The 13,436-nt window shown below is 30.3% G+C and overlaps 1 protein-coding gene across 1 annotated transcript; it reads left to right on the top strand.

The window, feature by feature from the left end:
* The first annotated feature begins 538 nt into the window (after positions 1–538).
* Positions 539–6,402, top strand: LOC148312216 (delta-sarcoglycan-like). The gene is made up of 5 exons (XM_088277643.1): positions 539–748; positions 1,943–2,132; positions 2,628–2,820; positions 3,728–3,851; positions 6,044–6,402. Exons 1-5 carry the CDS (start codon positions 539–541, stop codon positions 6,236–6,238), a joined length of 912 nt encoding a protein of 303 aa, XP_088133769.1. The 3' UTR covers positions 6,239–6,402.
* The last annotated feature ends 7,034 nt before the right edge of the window (positions 6,403–13,436 follow it).

Raw genomic sequence — 13,436 nt, 5'->3', positions numbered from 1 at the left:
TAAAGTCTGTTAGGTTCTGTGAGCTGCACAGAGTTTTAATTAAATTTGTAATGAGGTATTGAATCTGCCAGTAATGCAGTATGATATGGAACCCCTAATAGAGACTGGAGCGGTGCGCCGCAGTATCCTTACCTACGCGGGGGATGTTAGACGAACTTATTGCAACATTATACTCATTATTTTAAATGCACAAGCCAAACTTTATTCTACCTTTGGTAGATGCAATTACTAAAATCCTATTCGGAAAGCTGTAAGAAAATAACGAACAATCGAGTAAAACTCCAAAAAATATCCCAACATTGTGTATCCAAATTCTTTTTCTCCACGTAGGATTTTTTTTGACATCTCAGCATAAATGAGTATTACTTGGTAGCTCTAAATGAGTGACTGGTTTCTAGGAGAGACAAATCAAGAAAGCTTCTTTATGCCATGGTATGTCCACGATTGCGGGTATATTGTCGTCACCAATATCTCACCAACATATCCGCATTCCTTACATAAATGTTTCAATTAACGTTTTACTTTTCGTTGTTGCAGAATGCCGTACAACGAACCAAAGTTTAACCCGGTAAACCACGTGAAGAGGATAGAATCCAACCACCAATCCCAGAAGAGGTACAGCATCTCCGTTGGAATATACGGCTGGAGGAAGAGGTGCTTATACACCCTGATAGTCGGCCTCATGATAATGATGATCATCAACTTGGCGCTTACTCTATGGGTACTCAAAGTGTTGGATTTTAATTTCGTAAGTATTTTTTTTTCACATTACTGTTTTTAAAGTTTTTATAATAAAACAAAAAGAGTATTTTTTTTTCACGTTTATTTTATTTTGATCAACGACTTGGTTTTGTCGTTACCCCACATCATTAGACTGGTGAGAGGTTAGACAAAATTCTTCGTTTGAAACACAATAAAGCAGGGGTTAAAACCCATGATTTTATATAACTACGTATTATTCATTTTTCCACCCCTGCCATGTTATAAAATTTCATCATTTAGTTTTTCTGACAAAACTAATTGAGATTTGTTTTACAATAATAATTACATTTACTTTTTGAAAAGATTTTAAATACGGATTTTAAATAAATATGCTTACAAAATAGATATTACTTAAATAAACCAACAAAAATCCATTACAGTACTAAAATTTACCTTCTTAAAACCCTTACCATAACTTATATGCTATTTCTTTTATAATACACTACGAGTACTGAAATGTATTTAATTTAAAAACATTTTGTCAGAAAAATTACATAAAATCATGATTTTCATTTCCTACCTTCTTGTGGATATAACTTCCAAGCAGTAATGATGCCAGTAAAGACGAAACCCGGTCACAGGTCAAACAAAATAAACATGAAAAATCAATGTTATTACTGTTTTATCATATAAAATGCAGTTTCACCAAGAAATGTCAGTACGAAACTTTGATCTAGTATTTAATGTTACGTACTTTAGACATATTCCAAAAAATTATATTATTTTATTAACAATGATCATTTAAATAACATGGTAGGTAGTACATAGCAGCGGCAGATAAAGATCATCAAATAAGATACAGGATTGAAGACAGGTCTGATGAAGGGAGATCAGGAATTAAACCTTAGAACGGAAGGAATTAAGATGATTGCGTATCCTGGCCATTTCCGAGCAACACAGAAGCTCACGGCTCGAGGCACTGGACAAAGCAAGAATGAAAAGTTAATTTTTTATTGAAATCCCTACATACAAAATCACCAGTGCAACACTCTTACGTACATCAATCACGATAACATACAACAGGTTAATTCTACAAAATTACAACAGTACGAATTTACAAAACTGTCGACGTTACCAAGAGAGTGCCTAAATCATTTTATGCAGAAGGCATAAAATGATTTTTTAAATAATAATATATAACCTTAATTTAAAAAAATAATTGGGAATTTTTCTGTATCAGGAAGGAATGGGTCAGCTCAGAATAGTTCCTGGAGGTCTTCAGCTCCTAGGTCAGGCCATGGCGATGGATTCCCTATACGCCTCAAGCATCAGGTCGAGGAGAGGACAACCCATTACCCTGGAATCTTCCAGAAATTTCACAATCAACACGAGAGATCGTGATGGATATTTAGAAAGCCAATTATTCCTAGGTGTGTTATTTTTTCATCTCTTTTAAAATAAACAGGTTACACAATATATAAAGTTACATAATATTTAAGTTCAAAATAATGACAATTATTTTATCAGAAAAAAATCTAATCGATTAACTTTTTTCTTCAATTTGACCATTTAAATCACTGCAAAATTTTTTTTTTTTCATTTTCATTTTACTTGGTAAATACCACAATTCATTAAAATCAATCATGGTACGTGTTTGAATACATCAACATCATTATCGAACACCTGAAACCTACCTTTAACTTGATAGTTACATAAAATTATGTTTATCAGTGGAAACTAGGACAATAGGGTTAAAGTTTTATTACAAGTGTTTGATAATGATGTTAAATGCCCCAAAACTTGTGTCATAATAAATTCAAGATATATTAGTATTTGCCAAGTAAAATTGAAATAAAAAATTGAAAGATATTAACACAAACAAATCAATGAAAATAAACATTAACAATCTCCTTTAATGTTCCTAGGTCACGACAGAATGGAGTGCATAACGAATTCCTTCCGAGTGACCGACAACCGAGGTATACCGGTATTCTCTGCAGACTCTCACGAAGTGGTGGTGGGCGCCGAGACACTCAGGGTTACGGGAACAGGAGGGGTGTCTCTGGCGGGGTCACTACAGACCCCTCTGGTGCGAGCTTCTTCAGGGAATCAGCTCCTGTAAGTTAACCAAAAATATTAACTGTTACCTCATTAAGTATCATCTTAATCACGACCATATCATTGTTATCACTCTTATGATAATATAAGTAAAGTAATCATGGTTGTGATGACTACTGATGATAACTGGGGACAACTAAAACTTTATTAAACCATATTCGCTCCCTGGGTGGAGCACATGGAGTCCACAAACTATCTCCAGGCTTGTCTGTCGGCTGCCAGCTCCCTTGCATCCTCCCAAGTTAGATCCGCGTCCCGAAGTTCTGACGAGAACTGCCGACGAATTGTCAGCAGTGGTCGTCCTGGGCGGCGCGAACCTGATGCCTTGTAAAAAGGGCCATCTTGATTAAGGCTCTCAGGAGGCATGCGGAGTACATGGCCAAGCCAACCTCACAAAGTCAAACCACCGCAGCCTAAAATTCTCCGCAGACACCTATTGTCAAAGCTTAGTACACGGCTGCTCTGGGCCCTTGTAAGGTGCCATGTTTCACAGCCGTATAAGTGAACAGGAGCAATGCAGGCATTGTGTAGGTATATAACATATTAATTGAAAACTAACTACAACAACGACGTCATGATATACCATAGTCATTTGTAAAACGTGGAGTTATAGCTATGCAAGTTTATTATTTGATTCACATATATAGTAGATACCTCGAACTAAGTAAAACATCCTTTTTTACGAAGTAAACATAAGAGTCTGAGCATAAACATAACTGACGAATTGACATTGGCTTACTTATATGATTACTTAATACACTTTTGTAGCGTTTACGAGGTACATATTTTACGAAAATGGCGCATTTTATTTTACGAAAATATAAAAATTATACAAACTTTTAATATTTCTACAAAAAAAAAATATTAGTGTAATCTAAGGGTATCAAATTGTTTTTTATCATTGTAGACTGGAATCTCCTACTAGATCGCTTGAGGTAAGGGCAGCACAATCCATCAAATTGGAATCTCGGGCTGGAGACATTACTGCATCATGTTTGACCAACCTGAGACTGGAATCGACTGCTGGAGCAGTAAGTAGCTTACACAAAATAACCGAACCATTTTGTTTCATATATCCCAACACGTTGAGCCCAGAAAGAAACGCATTCGTTCAAAAACAATTTGTTTCTTATACTGAACTAATCTCTATTTTTTAATATTAATGCGTGGATATACAATTGCCTTCAACATTTAAAATTTTAAAGAAAATTATAAGTAATTGAAAATCTAAACTCGTCTTTATTCTGAGTGTTTATTTCTTAACTATTTTTGTATTTTAAAACCTGTATTGTGGGGTGAAGTAAATCATGTATAACAGTCCCATTGCATCCTAGCACATGGCTACCAAAGATGAGATTTAAATCTACAATATATCAAAATATGGGTAGTATATGTTAAATGTATATTTTTGTATTTTCAATTTGAGTTTTACTTGGTTAATACCACTTTTTCTTAAACTCTATTGTGCGTGTTTCGATGCATTCCAGTCATTTTCAAACACAAAATGACACGAAATGCATCAAAACACGTGTCATATTAGATTCAAGAAATAAGTGGTATTTACCCAGTAAAACTGAACTTAAAATTGGAAAGAGATTACCACAAAGGGACTGCCGAATCAATTAATGAAGTTAATTTTGTAATTGAAAAACCACTTTTTTCAGTCTCTCTCAAACAAAATGTTATCATTTCATTTTCGACCCGATGTGTTGTGTTTTTAAAATCTGAAAATCCAAAGTAGAAAAGTTTTACAGAACAACAGATCAAGCGACTTGAGTAAATAATGAACTAGCGACTGTTATTTTTAAAATAATTGATATTTTCTGTTTGCTTTATTCATTGCAACAACTGAAAACGGAGAGTACTAGGGCTATTTCCCCTTACAAAATAAAAATAAATTCAGAGGACAAAGGAATCATTCGTGACCTGTTTTTCCAAACTAATAATATTTTCTATTTTAATACCGTATTAATATAAAACTTTCCGCTCTAAAATAATTTTTCTACCATTGCTAATAGTATTGAAATAAAATACCTCAACTTTTTTTTTATAATATGCTCGCGTTGTTTGCTTAGTTAAAACAAAAATTTACATATTTTTAAAAGATTTATATTATCCACTGACACTTCGTGATGGAATTGCATTTTTAATTTATTATTAGATTAAAACCAATATTTTTAGCTTTTCCACTTTTTTATTTGACCAGCGACCGGGTTTCGTCGTTACCGACATCATCAGACTGGTGATGTCGGTATCAACCAGTCTGATGATGTCGGTAACGACGAAACCCTGTCGCTGGTCAAATAAAAAAGTGGAAAAGCTAAAAATATTGGTTTTAATCTAAAAATAAATTACATTTTTTTTTTCTTGTTTGAACAGAATTCAATTGTAGATTTGTTCGACTGACTGCAAAAGAAAAAAAGCACATAATTCCTCTTCTTTTTCTTCTAATTCTTATATGTATTTAATGATCCTTAAAGCACTTATTTGAAAATATTTGAAACACTTGATAATACCAAGTTTTCCTCGGTCTTCCTCTGCCTTACAACTTTATTTGTATCAAAATTCTGTTTTACTGTTAATTCTTCACTCATTCGATTCCCGTGGCTAAAACAAACCATCTTAACACACCTTTTTATTTATCCTAATTTTATCCATAATGATCATCTTAATAATAATTTATATAATAAAATAACAACTTAATAGTTTGTTTTCCACGTTTATTTTACTAGACCAGTGACCGGGATTCGTCGTAACTGACATCGTCAGACTAGTGATGACCAGTCTGATGACAAAATACGGTAACTGGTCAAAAAAATTACATTTGTCGAAAAAACTATGCAGTTTTTATTTTCTTATGTACTAAAAAATAACAGTTCCACCAAGAAATGTCAGCACAAAACTTTAATCTTCTTCTTCTAACCCTTATCAATAGTGCATAGTAAACTGCATCATATTGACGCAGTGTTATCCTGATCGTTAAATACACGAAGGAAAGGTGATCAGCCTTCCGCTTTAGGTACTAGTCCAGGTTCATAATAAATAAATATTGCTCTGAAAAATCACTCATATTTATTTTGACCTTCTTAGGAATCGAGCCCAGGACCTCCAGCATGGTAGCCTAGCACGTTAATAACTACACTATGGAGGCGGACAACTTAAATCTTAAATCTTATCTAATCAAACTTAAATCCAATCAACATAAATCTTATTTTTCAACCAGATAAAATTGGAAGCTGGCAGCATCTTCCTACCAAAGCTGAAGTCGGCTCTTCCGTTGCCAGCCAATTCCGCGCACTCCAGAGATCCTCATCATCACGACATATACCAGCTGTGCGCATGCTCCAACGGGAAGCTGTTCCTCGCCTCGCCTCACGGGGTCTGCGCAGCTAACGAAGACAGCTACATTTGTCGATGATCTTCGGGACTTCAAAGCGGTGAATATCTATTGCATATGATTTACTTTGAGTACTTACTACAACGAAACGCATATATCATTAAAAGTATTGTTAAAATAAGCAAACTTATCACTTTAAAGATATTTTAATGTATTGGTATCATAAAGATGCCTCAAGAAGTCGAAGAAATTTATGTTTTTATGTAAAATATGGAAGTCTTGGATTCGGCTTACTAATTGGACTTGGCATCAATTTGTGGAGTAAAATAATAATTTAGAAATTTTATTGTTGAAACTAAAGACCTTTAAATATGAGACCACTTTTGAGTTTATTCACGATAAATTACCTTAACGTAAAGTACCGTACGTATCTACCTACCTACAGATTAAAATTAGGGGAGGTTATATTATAGTTATATTGTGAAATCAAATGACAATGTGTGTACGGTGATAACTATTTTTGTATTTAAAAATTATTATTTTAAAATTACCTGAGTAAACGAAGACCGTCTTGCGTCGAGAAAGGTTTTTTTTTTAATTCCTTACCGACGATGGTACTTTATTTTATTTGGAGCTTACATACGTTCGTATGTAGTTTTGAGAACATTTGTAGTTCTCAAAACAAGAAGTTTATGTATAAATAATTTCAAAAGTGGTCTTATACAAGCGTTTATTTGTTAAAATAAATAATTTTTATGTACTGTTATGAAATTATGTGTAGATTTGTATAATATTGTAATGAATATAATAAAATAAATTTAAAATAATGTTGTTGAGCTTATAACTATATGTAAGGACTATGTGTGACTTACATTTAAGTATTTGTAAGTATTTAAGAAAAGAGTTTTTAAAACTACTTCATGGAATATTAAATACATATTGCTCACTCAAATCAACAACGTCATATATCAAAAATCGTCAATTTTCAGTAGTGCATGTTTTCTGAACGCCCAGAAAATGTACTATATCTCAGCAAAAGCGGCATATTGTTAACTTCACATTTACCCGCTACAGGGCAGAAAGTGTTGTTTTTACATTTTGGAGAAAAGAAAAAAATATAGTAAATATTTTTCAAATGGAGAAAAAACATTCAGGTTTTCCATAAATAGATCTGTTTCACAGTAAAAAGTTGAATAAGTGGCTTAGTATTTATTCTTAATACATTTTATCATATTTTTAAACTTTAAAAATGATCTGAAAAATCAAGTTTATTTTTTAAATGTATGTCGTTGTTAAAAGGAGTGAGCGATATATGAAACTGTTTAAGTGCCATACTAAAATGGCACTAAAATAATTATTTAGTGGATATAAAAGCAAAAATAGTGCCACTTGTGTATGTGTGTGTTTTTTTATACAATAGTTAACGTATTACGTACAGTGCAATATTAACAAATCTTGGATTCAAGAGCTAAATGTGGATTAACGGATATTTAGAAGTATCTAAATGTAACCTTCTTTGAAGATGTTCTGTATTACGAGTATTTATATAATAGTTGTATGTTGTGGTACTTTTTTATTATTTTTTTGATACCCTTTATTATGTATGTACCTATAAATATTTGATCGTTTGAACCATCAAAATAAGCTTCTTAGTCATTTCAGTATTTATTTATTTTTTTAATTAAAAACACCCTTTATTATGTACTATCTAAATATTTATTTGTATGAATTAACAACAACAAAAAATTCAGTTGTTTTAGTATCCGGTAATTTAAAAAAAATAAAATGACTGTTATTAAAAATTCCATACTAATTTTAAAAGAACATTTAAATAACTATGGCCTAATCTTGGTCCATATTAGATGATTTAATTTGAAAACTTGAATTTATTCCAAACAACACCAAAATACAGAAAAAAAATTGTTTAATGCTTAAATAATTACTGCAATTAAATTCCATATGTTACAAGTTATAATACACCTTGAAGCCGTTAGTAAACCCTGTATAAAAAATATGTTTTTTATACAAGTATTTTTTACTTTTTTTTTTCAATTGTAAATAAACACTTTAGTGTAAAAAAACATTTAATTTATGTATAAAATAAAAAAATCAGTTGGTGTAGTCTAATAAGACTAATATAATTTAAAAATATGCTCTTATGAGATAATTATACGATACTAGAGAAATGATAAATAATGTATGAATAAAAAATGTGCTAAAATTAAATTAAAATATACGTATTTTATATATCAGTATCAAAGAGCCAAAAAGCCATAATTTCAAAACGTTAAAAGATTTTTTAAATTCAGGACGTACATTTATTTTCATCAATTATCAAAATAAGCTGCATTTTTTAGTTTTTTTTTGCTATTTATCTCGGTAGCCCCTTCACTGCATATTCATATGATAATATTATAACCTTACACGTTTTCTCAAATATCACACGATTAATTAATTTTACTTATAATTTTACTTTACTAAATATTTATAACTGTAATCGAAAAAATCTTAATTTAATGATAAATCTGAAACGGTATTTTAATTTTTTTTAAACCTGTACATGATGATATTAAAAATCACATCATAATACAATCTCATCTGTGAAAATCATCAAAAGTAAACACTTATGGCAAATGTATTGTAATTAAGACTTCTTGGCTCTCTCATTCATTTACTACAAATTATTGTATGCTTTTACTGCTATGAATGTAAATATATGTAATGTAATTTATCAGATTAATATGCATGTAAATACAATATAAATAAAATATCTGTAAATATCTGAATGGAGTTGAAATACATAAAAATAATTAAAATGTTCAACTGTTTTTATTTTATTTAATGCTCACTTAATCATCCTTTCTGTTCCCCTCTTCCAAACTATTCTTTGAGAAGTCAAAAGAGACGCTAATTAATAAATTAGCGTCTCTTTTGACTTCTCAAAGAATAGTTTGGATAAAAAGTAGTGCACTTTATTTTTAAATCAAGCCGGACAATGACACTCTTTATAACGCATTTGTCGGTATGCTTAGATATAGTGAAAAAATTCTGAGTAAAATCACAGCTAAGGGTGAAATCTCAAGCATACAAATTCATAACGTGATCTGCTACGGGAAAAGCCAGACTTGCCTCTGCGCACATTTTTTTTGGAATTCAAATTGGTTGTTTTAGAATATACATATATGAATATATATATTTATTTAAGAATAAAAATAAAAAATAAATAATTGTTTTTTCCTTAATGTCTATAATTTTTCTAAACTTCTTGCCTTTTAAAAACTCCTTTCTTTTCAAACCCGAAAAAAACTATGAAAAAACTTATTTAAAAAACACCTACGTTAAATGTTACCTAGATTTAAAGAAAATTAAGTCGAGGGCTATTGATTACTGGGCCTGAAATAAAAACATATGAACCGTGAGTCATAAAATTGATACTGAATTTATAATGCACGAGACCATTGAGCAATTGAACTACCATTGAATACGAAAAAATTCTTACAAATAACCCACATGAGATACGAACACGTACAAAAGCTTTCACAAAAGTATGACTGAAATTCATAAACAAATTGTTCAATTAATATTATGGTAGTTTGTCCCCAAATTTTTCATTGTTATGAAATAGTTTAACATAGGTCAAAATATTACTTTACACCTTTTGACTTCGTTATCAACTTACTTCTATTTCCTCATTCCTTTGTAAAATTACTTTCGCCTGGAGATTAACGGATTGACTATAAATGAAGATTGTAATTTTGGGCAAAGCTGAGTTTAATTTTCATCCGAACTCAAGAAAGGATTTGTGTCAGCGAGGAAATAATAAAAAGTATAATGGAACCGGTTGGAAGCACACGAGGTTACCTTAGGATTTAATGATTTGTACTCTTTTTTTACCAAGTCGTCAAGTGAAAAATAATTAAAAATTAAATATAAATGATTACTAAATTATGATCCAAGACGAAATGTACCTAAAATAAATAAATTTTATATAATTATTATCGAAGATGAAATCTTCATAAGTTCGCAGTTATGATGATAAATGAACCTTACACAATTATGATCGAAAATGAAATCTATACAAGTTCATAGGTATGATTATAAATGAAAATTATGACTAAATATTAAATGTTCCAAAGTTCATAGTTAAAATATAAATTAAAATATTCATAATTATGGTAAATAAAATTGATTCCAAAGACTTATGCAATATATGTAAAAATAGATTGATAGATTATAGGATTCTAACTAAAATAAATCAATTATCAAAAAGAACTACATTTCAATATTAAATTGCCATGTAAAATATTTTTTAGCGTTTAATGTGACAACACATTTAGCTAACAAACAAACATAAAATTTTGGATTCAAATCCAATATTACTTTGCTTTTTGACCATTTTTATTAATAACAATCTGAAAGCAGGACTCCGGGACATACTAGATATCGCGTAATTTAGAGGTATCCAGAAATTTTAAAGTTAACATCGCATCGTTGTGATGAGTTGCACTATGCACCATTGGGCATGGGTAATACAATTTTTAAAAAATATGTTATTATAAAAAAATATTTATCAATCAAAGTGAGAACGAACTTTTAGTTTCTCACTGAATACCTCGTAATGCGGCGAAAACCAAAAATCCAATTGTAAGGAAACTGAGAATTGAACCAAAAACCACTTTTCATCACAAAAACTAATAGTTTAACCATTGTATCAATTTCGTATTCAATAATCAAGTCCCACAATAAAAACCAAGTATTCATTTCTATAGAATTGAGCTTTTAAAGCTCTCAAATTTAACTGAATTTTTTCTGATCATTTGTAAAATTGGTTTCCTATAAATCAGAACCCCCTTTAATAAATTAATTAGTGACAATATAAACTCAGAAGTAGCGCAGTAATTGATAAACTTATATTGAAAAAGACATTCTATGAAAAACACTACCGTCATAGAATCCTTGCATTCCAGGAAAGGTAAACATTTTAATATTTATTTTACTCATTTTATCTTTGATGATATATATTCTAGATTATACAGCAAAATGGCTTTTTTTCTCGACCGCGATTTAAGTAGTCTTCTGAGTTTTGGAGATCTTAACGTGAAAATAATTAAATAAAGTAAATTTTGATATTAATTACTAAAAAAATATCTGCTAAACATTGCTATCTTAGAAGTTAGTAATATTTCTCTTGAAGCTGATATTTTATTGTTACTTTTAAGTTTTCATAGAAGTACATTCGAAGTACAAGCTCCAGTACATTCATGATTTGAAAGTTGAACATTTTATAAAAATGTCATTTTAATATAAATTGCCTTTTATATGAAATTTCAAGTCAGTTTTACTTCCATTTGAGAAAAATGAAAAAATATTTAAAATATAAAAATCTATTAACCATATTTATATTTAAATGAAAAAAAAAATAATTTTAATTACTTGCACAGTCTAATATAAACACTTTTTTTATTTGCTGAACACCACCATTTCTTTAAATCTATTGTGACACGTGCTTCGATTTTCAATCACCGTATTTGAAACATATGTTATTTGAAAATGATGCGGAATGCATAGAAACACGTGTCACAAAAGATTTAAAAGTAATATAATAGTAGTATTTACCAATTAAAACGAAAATCAAAAATGGAAGGAAATTACAAAAAAGTAACTTTCGAATCAATTAAGTAAAAAAAATATTTATTTTCTAATGTAGTTAGCAATTTATTTCCTTTCATTTGTATTGAACCACATTTAATTGTTACCATTTTATAACCGATTTCAACGATATGCAATCGAAATAACGGGGTCTAAAAACCAAGCTTTTTTCAATTTTAAATACTTGACAGTTGTTGAATAGTTTAGCACCCCTGCAAAAATCTCCTCACTCTGTATTACGGAGTCTTTATTAACGTTCTGAAATGAATAATTTATTTCTCTTTCCTTTTTGTGGAACGTTTCGGTCTGATTCTTCTTTTGTACTCCGGCAGCTAAATTGCGCGGATTAACTCAATATAACAGGACTTAACTCTTATAATTATTATGAGACGGGAGATGTTGGTGGTTTTGAAACAAATCAAACCCTTACAGAACGTACTCTGTTCATCATCCTCTTACTCATATGCTATACCTACCAAAAATTCGACCATCCATTTCTGAGTTAAAAGCTTTAATCTCATATATAAACATAGGTGGTAAAAATACACCCCATTAAATGTTGTACCATTTTCGTTTTTTTATATTTCTCATTACGGTATAATTTTTAAGTGCGTACACGTACAATTAGTAATGAATAAAATTTGCCAAAAAGTGATTAGAAAACCTTATTTTACGACCATTTTGTAGACGTGTAACCTTGAACTCGGCGATGTAACTATACCACTTTGATCACCCCACTTGACACAATCTGTTTTGTGGCCCTATATAAAAACAAGGTTAAAAAAAACAAAGTTACCTTAAGTAAAAATAATCGTCCATATTACCTTAATGATCTGAAAATCAACATTCACATCATATTTTGGTTATCAAACATCGGTAAAATTGAGAATAATAAGTACATTTTGTATATTGAAAGCATTGTTTAGTTTGTGGAATGTTAATATAACACTCTCTCGGTATCATTCATCGTTCACTTTGTGTAATTCGTATACCTACCATTTTTTTAAAGTGGTATTACAGAAAGTTAAGGTTGAATTATACGGAGAGTATTAATAATAAGTACACTTTAACTCACCTTTGATAGATCGTATTCTCTATTAAAACACTGACCCCCACAATTCCATATTGATAAAAAATTTACACACGTTAAGATATCAATTAGAACGCTTTAATAAAATAAATATTTAACTGTCTGGACCTTGTGAGATCGAAAATGTGAGGGGTTTTCTACCAGCCGCGTTTATTCTGGAATTTTCAGTTTGCAGAAAGTTTATATAAGAACAATAGGAAAAGATTATTACTCTCAATCAAAACAGATTTCCTCCCCGAGATGCCAGTAGGAACCTACTTTTCCTAAAGGGGGTACTAAAACGTTCCTCGGAGATTATTGCCAGACTCCTTTTAGACTGCCAACAAATTTTAAAAGGGATATTATTTAATTAATTTCCATAATGATGTTTATCATATTATGTCATTTCTATCGAAAACGTTGAAATTGTTAAAATTGTTGGAATTGGAATGAAATAAGTTTTGCTTATATTATTTTCATATCTTTAAATTTGTGAATATCACATTTTAATATATTAACTTTTATTAAGGTGCTGTTGCTTTTATTATATTTTTTTTAAAT

Source organism: Brachycentrus maculatus, unplaced genomic scaffold (genome assembly GCF_059751285.1).
Source record: "Brachycentrus maculatus isolate JH-2025_06_01 unplaced genomic scaffold, ASM5975128v1 h1tg000049l, whole genome shotgun sequence".
In the NCBI taxonomy this organism is placed as follows: Eukaryota; Metazoa; Arthropoda; class Insecta; order Trichoptera; family Brachycentridae; genus Brachycentrus; species Brachycentrus maculatus.
This window is presented reverse-complemented; position numbering and strand designations above follow the sequence as displayed.

Coding starts and splice junctions, on each gene's coding strand:
- LOC148312216 (XM_088277643.1), top strand. CDS start 539: ATGCCGTACAACGAACCAAAGTTTAACCCGGTAAACCACGTGAAGAGG. Junction 749..1,942: donor AAGTGTTGGATTTTAATTTC/GTAAGTATTTTT, acceptor TTTCTGTATCAG/GAAGGAATGGGTCAGCTCAG. Junction 3,852..6,043: donor TGGAATCGACTGCTGGAGCA/GTAAGTAGCTTA, acceptor TTTTTCAACCAG/ATAAAATTGGAAGCTGGCAG.